Here is an 11658-nt window from a genome sequence, read left to right as displayed (position 1 = left end):
TGGAAGATGGGGCTAAAATACCCTTTCCTCTCAGGCCTGCGGTGAGATCGCACCGTCACCAGTCACCCAGGTGGGAAGGGCTGCTCTGGACTGAGCTTGTTTTCTGGTTGCTGTGGGGTTAGGAGACGGTGAGGGCAGCTCTACCATCTGCTGCCCGAGCCTGGGCCACAGTCTCCCAGCAGAACTTGCCAGTGATCTCAGTTAGACCAACACTCATTGCAGGACAGAGAATCCCATCGCGAGCCTTCCACAGAAGGAGCAGGGCGTGCACGCTGGCTTCAAACGACGAGCGCAGAGAGAGGAGGGCGGCCGGAAGAGGGGGCCAGGCCAGCTCTCATCCCCACCCACAAACCCCCGCGGCGCCCACGGCGGCTGCAGCAGGAGCTGTGGGCTAGCCTGGCTGCTCCCTCCATCTCCCAGCTCTGTGACCTTGGGCCACCACTGGGCTACTGGGCGCGCTCTTCTTGAGGGTGGAACGGGCTGCAGACCTGGCTTCCCCGGCTCAGGGGGCCTCACTCCCTTGGTGTCCTGCACGTGAGCGGGTTTTGTGACTCGGAAGTCAGTGGAGGCAAGGGCAGCGTTGCTTTTTGTCTGGCTCGGCAGACGTGCTGCCGGCACACAGAACTCCCACTGAGCACGACGCTAGAGGCACCAGTGAGAACTTTCCACTTACTCCCTCTGGGTCCTCTGCTGTCGTCACTGGTGTCTTAGCAAAGGATCTGATCACTACCTGCTTATGACAGTATCAACGTATCCCCAAATGAGTTCTTGGGACCCCTTTGTGAGGCAGGGTTACTCCTGTCCCATTTCTGAGCAGGCAACAGCTGACAGAAGGAACATGCCTTAGCCACGGCCACAGAACGACTCAGGGACTTGCCCTGGGGTCTTCCGGGCCATCTCCTTGTCATGTCTCCAAGATGGCTCTTGAGCAGGCTCCAGGCCAGGAGCAGGCCCAACTCTAACGGAAGAGGCAGGAAAGGCCACAGGGCCACCGCCAGCATGTCCCTCCCCGAGAGAGAGGGAGCAAGAGGCCTCATCACTTCCTTCGGAGCATCCCTGCTTCAGCACCTGCAAATTCCAGGCCCATAATGCTGTTCACCCAAGCATCCCTGGCTTCCACCCACCAGAGGCTCAGGGCAGCCCCCTCCGGTCCTGACAATCGAAATTCCTCCCACACGGCCAAAGGTCCCTGGAGGGCAAAACTGCCCCTGCCTGAGAGCCGCTGCTTTGGTACAAGTAGAATCCCTATGGCTGTGACCAAGAGTCTGGAGGCATTCTCCAGGCCCAAAGGTACATGCACACCTGTACGTGTGTATACGTGTGTGTACGTGTACATGTTAAGTATGCATGTGTGTTTCTGGGCCAGCGCGGGCTCTGTGGGCTGAGCTATGAACCACAGGTCCCTTTGGGCTGGTGGCACACAGGCTGCCAAGGAAGCAGCGTCTCCACACCGATGCTGGGAAGCTCTCAGCCAGGAGAGAAGTAAGACCACCACCCACGACGCCTCTGACCCGCGGGCTGTCCCAGGAGCCTTACTCTGGACATAGACTGAACAGCACAGACCCGTGGGGCCGCGCTTCTCATCACTGAGAATTTGCAAATGGCCACTGCGTGAGGACCACGAGGCCTTTCCTTCCAGACACCTGGGCAGCAGGTTTTTTTTTTCTTTTTTTTTTTCTTTTTTAAAGATTTTATTTATTTGTTTGAGAGAGAGACAGTGAGAGAGAGTGCATGAGAGGGGAGAAGGTCAGAGGGAGAAGCAGACTCCCCATGGAGCTGGGAGCCCGATGTGGGACTCGATCCCGGGACTCCAGAATCATGACCTGAGCCGAAGGCAGTCGTTCAACCAACTGAGCCACCCAGGCGCCCATGGGCAGCAGGTTTTAATGTAAAAGGGATTGTTACAGGTATTTTTCGCTTACTCCTCTAAAATCAAGAGGAAGGTGTCACGCCCCACTTGACAAAGACAGAACGGCAGGCTGGGTGAAGGAGCCTGAGGCCGGCACGGAAGGCGGAGGGCACGGAAGGCGGAGAGCACTCAGGCCCCGAGAGGATTCGAGTCTTGACTGCCTGCTCCCAGCTGCCTGCTCCCGGCTGCGGCGCGTGCTTAGCCCTCCCGAGCTCCTGCCTCACATCTGAGATGGCCGGAAATGCCGGTGGCTCACAGGCTGTGTGAACACGAGGGTCGACCACACGCACACGTTGGTTCGCCCGACCCCATCTCAAAGCCCCGCGGCTGTGCGTCAGCATGACCGCGGTAAGCGAAGACCGCCGCCGAGGACGCTGGAGGGCGGCGGGCGCCCGGCCGGGTACGTACCCACCACTCCTGGTCCTCCTCGCCTGTGACAACAATCACTTCCCCCTCCATGAAGGTGAGCTCGTCGTCATTGTCCGCCTGGCAGTCGTAGATGGTCTTCACTCGTCTCACCTTGTTTTTCCCCTTCAAGACAGAAGCGGGGCTTTAGTGGGAGAAAAGGACACACCGACCTTGGGCGTGTGATTTAACCTCACTGAGCCTCAATTTCTCCTGTCAAGGGGGAGGCCTGTCCGCCAGGAGCCCAGGAGCTGTGTGCTCCCTCTCTCTTCCCGAGCGCTCGGACGGAGCCTGGCGTCGGGAGGGCCCGCTGCCCATCAAGTTCACAGGCAAACCGCGGGTGGGGATGGAGATCAGCCTCCCCAAAGCCCCCGAGGCTCCCTGCCCTCCCCACCCCCGAGAGCAGCTTGCAGAGATGACAGCAGAGTCTAAAAATGGATTTGGGAAACATGATGTAAAGAGAAATGTGCAGCTTCTGCATACTGAACGCACAGCATAAACCAATTTCTCAGTCCCCTCGCGGAAGTACGAAGTCAGCACATGCTGGTTAAACAGGGCGGCGGCCCTGGGCGGGAGGATCCCAGGCAGTTCCCCGAAATGTTCTAATTTGTGATCAGTTTTCACTTGTGCTTTTATCTGTTGGGACTGCTGGTTCTTTGCAAATAGGAAGATGGAAACAGAAATCCTCTTCTAGAGGTTTTTGGAGCCCAGCTCATTCAGTGATTAGTATGAAAGAAAGCAAGCTGTGTCTCTCTGTGCCCCGGTGTCTCGCTCAGTCCCTCTGCTCCTTTCTGCAGCCTGTCCTGGGAAGTGCTGGCTGGAGGGACTGCAGCTGTGCGAGGCTTAGTGGCCTCAGCTCCAGGGCCCTCAGGGGCTCCTTGATCATGGGGAGGATTCGATGAGGGCATAAAACCACGGTCAAGTGCAGAGCCTGAGCTGGCATCTTGCACAAGGCCATCTGGGGCGCCGGGACTCTGCTCTCCCATGGCAATGCTATTTTTATAATGAGCCAGGGCAGAACTGTTGTGTGTGTGGGGGGGTGCCTTTTGGTTCTCACCGACCGTGCTCCTCAGCCTGGGACACCAGGGCCCTTGCTGGGTTGCAGAAGACGGCAGGACCAATGACCACTGAATCCTCTGGCCCGGAGAACTAAGGCATGGGCCCAGGTGCCGCAGCGAGCGCAGGTCGTGAAACCCGCCTGCGGGAGTCCGGCACTCACGGCTCTCGCCATGGGGCTCGGGCCTGCCACACCGCGGAACCCTGGCTGGGGCGCAGGCCCTGCCTCCAGGTTTTGGAGTGTGGCAGAGTCTGCCAAAGCCTCAGAACTGGCCTCTACCCACCGTGTTGATTTTCCTGGGCAGTGGTACAGGCGTCTCAGGCAGGGTGGGCGTGAGGTCAGTGGCATCTTCGGACGCTTGCTTTTGGATGGCATCTCGGGACTGCACGTTTGGGGAGAGATCTGCCGGGTGTGACTTCTGGGTGACGTCGGGGGGCTGCTGGGCCTTGGGGGACACCTCTCCAGTCTGGGACTTCGCCAGCAGGTCTCCCAGCTGCGGTTTGGGAGGCAGGTCCTTCATCTGCGGCTTGGGAGGTAAGTCTGCCAGCTGGGGCTTGGGGGGCAGGTCGCCCAGCTGGGGCTTGGGGGGCAGTTCTCCTGGCTTCGGTGGCAAATCTCCGATTTGGGGTTTGGGAGCCAGTTCCGTGGGCTTCGGCGGCAGGTCTCCGGGTGGTGGCTTCTGTGGTAACTCTGCCAACGGCGATGACTTCTGGAAGATCTCGGCTGGGATGTTGGCTTTGTCCAGGGAGAGGTGATGGCTGGTTTCTGTTTTCCTTAGTGCCACTGTGGGAAGCAAGCACAGAGAGGGAGGTCTCCAGAGGGGCCCCAAGGCAGGGAAGTGCTGCCCTCTACTTTGGTCACCGGGAGGACGGGGCCCGGTGGCGGTGGGGTGCGTGTGTAGTGTGTGCCCGCTCCAGGGCGAGACCCAAGTGCACAGGTGTGCAGTGCCCGTTCTTAGAGGAAAAAAGCTGGAAGCCTGGAAGGCGTCCACATGACCATATGTGATTTCATGCCTCAGTTACCTAGGAACGGGATATCCAAACTAATCCAGAACTTAAAAAAAAAAAAAAGACTGGAATACAAACAGGTTACAGAAAATTAGACATATAGAGTTAGGTTTTCCACAAAAGTACAACCTAAACATAGCCATTTACAGTAATGTCCCGTAATTCCTTCTGGACTCTTGCACACAATTTCCATAGACAGAACTGTGATCTGCTTTTATCTATATACTGCTTATTTGCCAGGTCAGTAAAATTCCTCTAATGGCAATAGATACTTTTTTAAAAGATTTTATTTATTCATAAGACAGCATGAGCAGGGGGAGGAGCAGAGGGAGAAGGAGAAGCAGGCTCCCCACTGAGCAGGGAGCCCAATGTGGGGCTCGATCCCAGGACCCTGAGATTATGACCTGAGCCGACGGCAGACGCTTGAGTGACTGAGCCACCCAGGGAGCCAGCAGTACATAATTTTTAATGTTGCATTCTGTCCCATTCCGTAGCTGTATCAGAATTTAAATTCCCCATGTCTCTGGGATTTCCATACTACATACGAGGTCAAAGGTCTCTCCTCTCGCCACCTCCGCCACCCGCTGAGGAATCTCTGCTCCACTTTGGCGATACAGCCACACCTACTTAGGAAACCCTACACCAGATTACAACACAGACTTTGTAACTTTGTTTCTTGTCCACTTACTATGTTCCAGAGAATGTGGGAGGCAGGTCCTCCCTATTCCCTGTAGGGCCACGGTGTCAGGATTCTAGTTTGTGGAACCATTCCCACAGCTCTTGGCACAGCTCTATCGGTGGGACCTAGGACACTGAAGACAGGTCTCCAAGCCCAGCTCCACCATATGCTTGACTTGCTGTGTGATCTTGGGTAAATGACACAACCTCCCTGTGCCTCACCTTCCTTATTTCTAAAACAGGAATTAAGAATTTGCCAACAGGCCCTGGCAGGCTCTAAGTATCCTCTAAGGGTATTATCACTACTGTAAGGCAGGGTTCTTTGAGGCAGGATTCATATTTTTACTTATCCTTGGAACACTGGCTCCTGGTATGCACAGAGGCCAAGCATATCGTCTGCATTCAGCAAGGAAACAGCTGACTGAGGCACACTGAGTAAGTCACACTAAGAATTGTATTCTGGAAGTACAATACATTCAGAAAGATACTCTTACAGTTTACTATGAACAACAACAAAACAAAACAAAAAGAAAAGATGAACCCCAGGGCTGGCAACCGTCACAAGCTGCCCTGTGGCTGCTTCTGCTCATGGCCTGCTCAGCCACGTCCCAGCGCACAGGCTGGCCCTTGACCTTCAGCTGACAGGGCTCAGCTCAAGGAGTTCAAGCAAGCTAGAGTCCTCTCTTGCAAGTCACACACGGGGTAAAGGCCAAGTCTGAGGCAGCAGTGAGAGGGGCTGGGGAGCTTCCTGAGGCGGCGGGGCTGGCCAGCCTTGCTGTGCACCCCTCATGGGGGAACAGAAACTGTAAGCGCCAGGCGGATGCAACCCCAAGACATTCGAGTCTGGTTCGAGGAACTGGTTCTTTAGGAGGGACGGGAGCCAAGCAACGCGATGCTTGTGGCCCAACGTGCAGCACGGCGCCGTTCACAGCGGACAAGCTGCGCTCCATGTGGCTGTGGGATGACAGGGTCCACCTAACACTTCACAGCACCAGCCAGCAGAATACCGTGCAGCCAGTGAAAGCTGTTTGTGATGGAAAATGTTTCTGATGTATTATGTCAAAAAAACACGCCCCCCCCCCCTTAAATCAAAACCTAAAACAAAAAAAGTACAGTAAAAAAGATATAAACTAATTGAGTATGTTGGGTGATATGACAGGTGGTTTGTATTTTTCTTCTCTTTGTTATTTTTTAAAATCTTCTACAATGAATACATGTGGTTTTATAATAGGGAGAAACAAAATAAGAGAATTTCTCCTCTAGGGAAGCTTGCCCAACCTTTGGCTGTTCCTTTTCCAATCTGGTTTTATGTTTTCCCCTTTCCAATTAAAAGTCCTTTCTGACCCTCCTACACTGTTGGTGGGAATGCAAGTTGGTGCAGCCACTCTGGGAAACACTCTGGGAACAGAGGTTCCTCAAAAAATTGAAACTAGAGCTACCCTATGATCCAGCAATTGTACTACTGGGTATTTACCCTAAAGATACAAATGTAGTGATCCGAAGGGGTACGTGTACCTGAATTTGTTTATATTTATAGCAGCAATGTCCACAATAGCCAAACTATGGGAAGAACCTAGATGTCCATCAGCAGATGAATGGATAAAGAAGATGTGGTATATATATACAATGGAATACTATGCAGCCATCAAAAGAAATGAAATCTTGCCATTTGCAACAACGTGGTGGAACTAGAGCGTATTATGCTGAGTGAAATAAGTCAATCAGAGAAAGACAATTATCATATAATCTCTCTGATATGAGGCATTTGAGAGGCAGACGGGGGGGTTGGAGGATAGGGAAGGAAAAAATGAAACAAGATGCGATTGGGAGGGAGATAAACCATAAGAGACTCTTAATCTTATAAAACAAACTGAGGGTTGCTGGGGGTTGGGGTGGCTGGTGATGGACGCTGGGGAGGTGTGTGCTGTGCTGAGTGCTGTGAAGTGTGTAAACCTGGCGATTCACAGACCTGTACCCCTGAGGCAAATAATACATTATATGTTAATAAAAATGATTAACCAAAAAAAAAAAAAAAAAAGTCCTTTCTGAACTGCCTTTTTAACTCTGAAGGAATGACAGGCAAACTTGCCCCCAAACTGGATCACAGTGTCACTGCTGGAGTGGGACCCATTAGGAATAAGAAAGAGACGCTGGGCAGGGCCTCTTTCTGGGGGTCATGTGCAGGCCGGCAGGGGCGCGAGGCCGTGAGGGTAGGGTGGGGGGAGGCTCGGGTCCTGTTCACTGAGAACACAGAAGCCAAGTCACTTGGAGGACAACAGAGAAGGTGTGAAGGAGACGAGGGCAGGGCGAGGGCGAGGCAGAGGGCGAGGCAGAGGGAGGGCCGCAGGCAGCCGCGGAGGACTGCGTGAGCTGCGGAGTCAGGAAGCAGAGCGGAGCTGCCGTCCGGACTCTGGTTCTCCACCCGGAGCTGGTCAAGAGAGCAGAACCGGCCCACGAGGCGTGTGGAGGAGGACAGTGTTAGGAGAGACGCCTGCTTACGAACCAGTGCGGGACGGTGAGAATGACAGCAGCCATGGGGGTGAGCTGCTGCGCTAAGAACTGCTGCGGTTCGGGAGCAGGCTGAAGGCAGCTGGACAGGAAGGTGGAAGGAATCAGGGGTCGCGCGTGACAAGTGGGGGAAGAGCACAGGGTTGACTCGGGGCAGACTGCTGACAGCGGGCACAGTGCCCCGAAAACACCCCAAACTTCTCTGGGATCAGGACAGCCCTTTGGGCAGAGGTTAGAAGAGGAAAACAATGACTTGAGATAAAGACTCAGTAAATCCAGGGAAAGCTTCCTTTGTGTTCCACGAGAATGCACTGACAGCCACCTGGGACTCTCTCATTGTACTACACAGGAGCCCGGTCAGTGCACTGCCAAATACGCCACTTTCCCAAAGACCCGGGGGAGGGGTGCGTCCCAGCTTCCCATTGTGAATCCCTAACTTTGACTTCTGGGGACAAAGTCTTGCTGTAGGCACAGAACCTTGGGACGGGCACGAGTCCCTTAAGCCTCCATCTGCCCTGTGGCCTTGCAGCCCTAAGCGAGGACGGATAAGATGAACCAAAGGCGTCTGTGGGTGTTCTCAGCTCCCAAGCTGGAGCTGGCAACAAAGAAGAAGGAGCAGATAAGACAACGGACATGCTGGTCTTACGGATAAAAAGCTCGATCTGGATTAAGGAAGATCTGCTCAAAGAACCGAGTGTCTTTGCTTGGCAGGGAAGCAGCATTTACAGACACTGCTTTCTTGTGCTTCTCAGAGCGCGAGTATCTCCGCTTTGCATGACGGATGCCGTCCCAGCAAAGGATTTCTGTGCCGTGGAAAGTGAGGGGCTTTCTGAAGCATGACCTCATTTCATCCTCACAAAACCTCACGAAGCAGGTATTCTTGCTCGTGTTTACGGGTGAGGAATCGGGCTTCAGGAACCTTCCGAGTCCCTGGCCCAGGCCACACGGTGAGTGGCAAAGCTGGTACTGGTTCCCAGGTCTCAGACTGTGCTTTGCAAGAGGAGAAGGAATGGTATCCCCAGACCCAGAGATGATAGCATATCTTCTAGAAAAGGACTGTGGTTTTTTGGGAAAAGTATAGTGTTTTCCTAATCACAAAAACTGAGTTTATAAATCTTTCTTTGTTGAGTAGGTACTTATTGGGCACCTACCACATGCCAGATGCTGCTTTAGGCATCTGGGATTAAGCCATGGACTTAAGAGACAGAGACTGCTGTCCCCTTGGAGGGCACCATGACAGCTAATTACGTGAACAAGAGAAAGAAATCTTACCTTTCTGAGGTAGTTTAGGAAGAACTCTTGGACCAAGGGCAGTCTTTGCAGAGCCGGTGCTAATTAATAAATAAAAATCATTCAGTATCTCAAAATGTTAAAATATCGCTAGTGATCTAATATTCAAGGAAATCACAGACTTATGCTGAATTCTCTAAAAGCCCTTTCAAAATTTCTTCAAGAAAAGATTACAGTCTGTTTTCCATAATTCAGACTTTGGCTGGGGAGGACCCAGGAGGGGTGAACAGGCCGGCTCTAGGAAGGACAAAGCCGCCACCTCCGCTCCTCAGGTAATGTCTGAGTGTCTGGCAGAGCATGATCGCAGAGGGCCACACCGACATCGGTCTCCACACAGGACACAATCTGCCACCCTAACTCTTGCCACCCCCCTGCCCCAGGTGAGGACACTGATGTCTGGGGACTTTCAGCAGAGGGTCCCAAGGCTGGCCAGGGGAGGAGCTTATAAATGGAGACCTCGTTCCGTTCATCGCCAGAGCGCAGGTGTCCTTGGGGGCACCAGAGCAGACAGTGTGGGTCTCAGACCTCCAGACTCTCCCTGAGCTTTCCCTCCTCTTGGAGCACTTACAAAACGAGTGGGGAAAAACACCCAAGTCTCGGGAACAGAAGTCCACCCCGTGGGGTCTGAATGATCCAATGCCCCCCCCCACGCCCCTGCCTCCACCGATACGCCAGGGCTGCGGCGGGCACGTGCGCGCCGGCTCCCGCGGTGCTCCTTCAGCAAGAGGCTGGAGCTATTCTCAGAGGACGCCAGGGCCCGGCAGCCCCAAGGACGCACAGCAGTTGAGCACCGGAGTCCTCTGTGCCAAGAGCGCCTCTGAATCTCCCGTCCCAAGGATTGGCTTTCCCCTCTTTGTCTCCTAACTGCCCTTGAAGGAACAGGGAAAGCCAAACCAACCCAACAAAACAGAGTCAAAGAAGCTGAAATGCACTTGCTGTCCCCTCCTAGCTGTCTCTCCTCAGCCCTCGTGAAACCCTACTGCCCCCAGACTATGGGACGTAAGGTCCCTGCGAAAACCCAAAGCTGAACCCGTTTGGCGCACGTTCTCAGGGAAGCACGCGTGTCGACTACGGAAGGGAGCACGGCGGTGATTCCTGACCGAGGCCCTGGGCCAACAGCGGACGCCTGTGAGCCTGGGCCGCTTCCTGCACAATCGAACACGAGGCTGCCGCTGTGTGCATGTGTGTGTGTGTGTGTGTGTGCACGTGTGTGCATGCATGCATGGGTGGCTTGATTCTCTTTAAAAAGCGTTTTGAAGCCACTCTCCATGTATTAGACACTCTCTCCCTCTGGAAGAAGACCCCAGAACTGCAGTCTGAGTCCCCCCACCCCCGCCCCAGCTGGGTGGGAGGGGGACGGAGCGGGAATGATGGGCGGGACGTGAGGGGAAGCGATGTTGGGACGTGGAGGCGGAGGACCACTGGGCCGAGTCCAGCTCTGACATCTGCCACCACTTAACCTCAACTGTACAACGGAAGGAACAGTAATCGGTCTTTCTGACAAAGACGTGAAGACGAAGTAGGACAGCAGCATTAACATAAGTGGAGATTTTGTTTTGCTCTTTGATCAACTCTAGAAAGCAATCCCCCTACACCAGCTGACTCCTTCTCCCCGAGGTTTTGGGACTGGAAGTGGCTCTCTGTGTCTTTATCTCAGATCAGGCCTCTGGAGAAGTGTCTTTACACTGGGATGAGACAGATGTTGCCCACAGAAGATCTTCCAAAGTCCCCTGCTTCCATGAAAGGAGGGAAGGTAGGGAGGCTGCTTTCAGCCTAGCTTAAGCAGATCTTACAAATGGGGCCCTTGGAAAGTCCTATTTTTATGTCTGAAAATCTTTGGGCTGTCAGATCTCCCTGAGGACTGTTTTAACTCCCAAGTCTGTAAAAATGAATCAAGAGTAACAAAACAAAGCTACTTAATTAAAAATTAAAAATACAGCCTCATTCTGGTAGACTCTGACATGCGGGAAGCGAGGCCTGTCCCCACCGGGAACCTGGAGGGAGCAGAGCCTGGCACTGGACACCCCTGCCTGCTGATGTGCCTGGGCACAGTGGCTTGTCCCGGCGGGCCCCGAGGGCCAGGTGCACAGGCAGTAGACGCTTCCTTTCCTCTCCCCATCGGCACCAGCTGGAAGGCCACACTTGGAATATGTTGCCATAACACCCGTTTCTAGAATTTCGAACAGTGAGCTGTGATCCCCGCCGAGGGAGAAAGGTGAAGGCAGCTTACCTCGATTGCTGAGACAGTCCCTCAAACTTGTTCGCGGTCTTGCTTGATGACGACGGACCCACATCGTTACCTACAGGGAGACATCACACATCATGTTGCCTCTTCAGACAGAGAAGTGGAATAACGCAACTTAGGACGAGGCAGACAGGCACCCTCTGGTTCCAAAAAGGAACCGGAAAGTTTCGAGCTACAACAGTATGCATTTGTAACTTTAAAACAAAACTAAGCACTGCTGTGGGCTCTGACAGTGTTTACTTTTTTTATTTTATTTTTTTAGCTATTCAACGACTATGTGAGAAGGTGAGCAGCCTGCCCCCAGGCAAGGCCTATAAGATCACAGGACTTTGGGGATGACCCCTTGGCTCAGGAACTTGTCCTTAGCTTGGGTGCAGGGAAAGAAGAGTAAAACCTCAAATTCACGCAGAGGCCGCGTGCCGGGAGACAGGCGCTGGGAGCCAGACTCAGAATACACAACCATCAACTGTGTGTGTGGACGCTCTTCAGCAGGCTGGTGACAGCTGGCCGTCTGCGGGGCAAGACTCTTAGGCACTCTTGTCATCACTCCCTCAGACAT

General features: G+C 53.8%; 1 protein-coding gene across 2 annotated transcripts in view; it reads right to left on the bottom strand.

The window, feature by feature from the left end:
- ASAP1 (ArfGAP with SH3 domain, ankyrin repeat and PH domain 1) overlaps positions 1-11658 on the bottom strand; it is a 351004-nt gene that overhangs the window by 3039 nt on the left and 336307 nt on the right. For both annotated transcript variants that reach the window (XM_082719724.1, XM_082719725.1), the window contains 4 exons: positions 11085-11154; positions 8837-8895; positions 3655-4154; positions 2318-2440 (listed from right to left, as the gene is read on the bottom strand). In XM_082719724.1, coding sequence (XP_082575850.1) covers positions 2318-2440; positions 3655-4154; positions 8837-8895; positions 11085-11154 — 752 coding nt within the window. The remainder of the gene's footprint in view (positions 1-2317; positions 2441-3654; positions 4155-8836; positions 8896-11084; positions 11155-11658) is intronic.

Source organism: Mustela nivalis, assembly GCF_964662115.1.
Source record: "Mustela nivalis genome assembly, chromosome: 2".
NCBI lineage: Eukaryota > Metazoa > Chordata > Mammalia > Carnivora > Mustelidae > Mustela > Mustela nivalis.
This window is presented reverse-complemented; position numbering and strand designations above follow the sequence as displayed.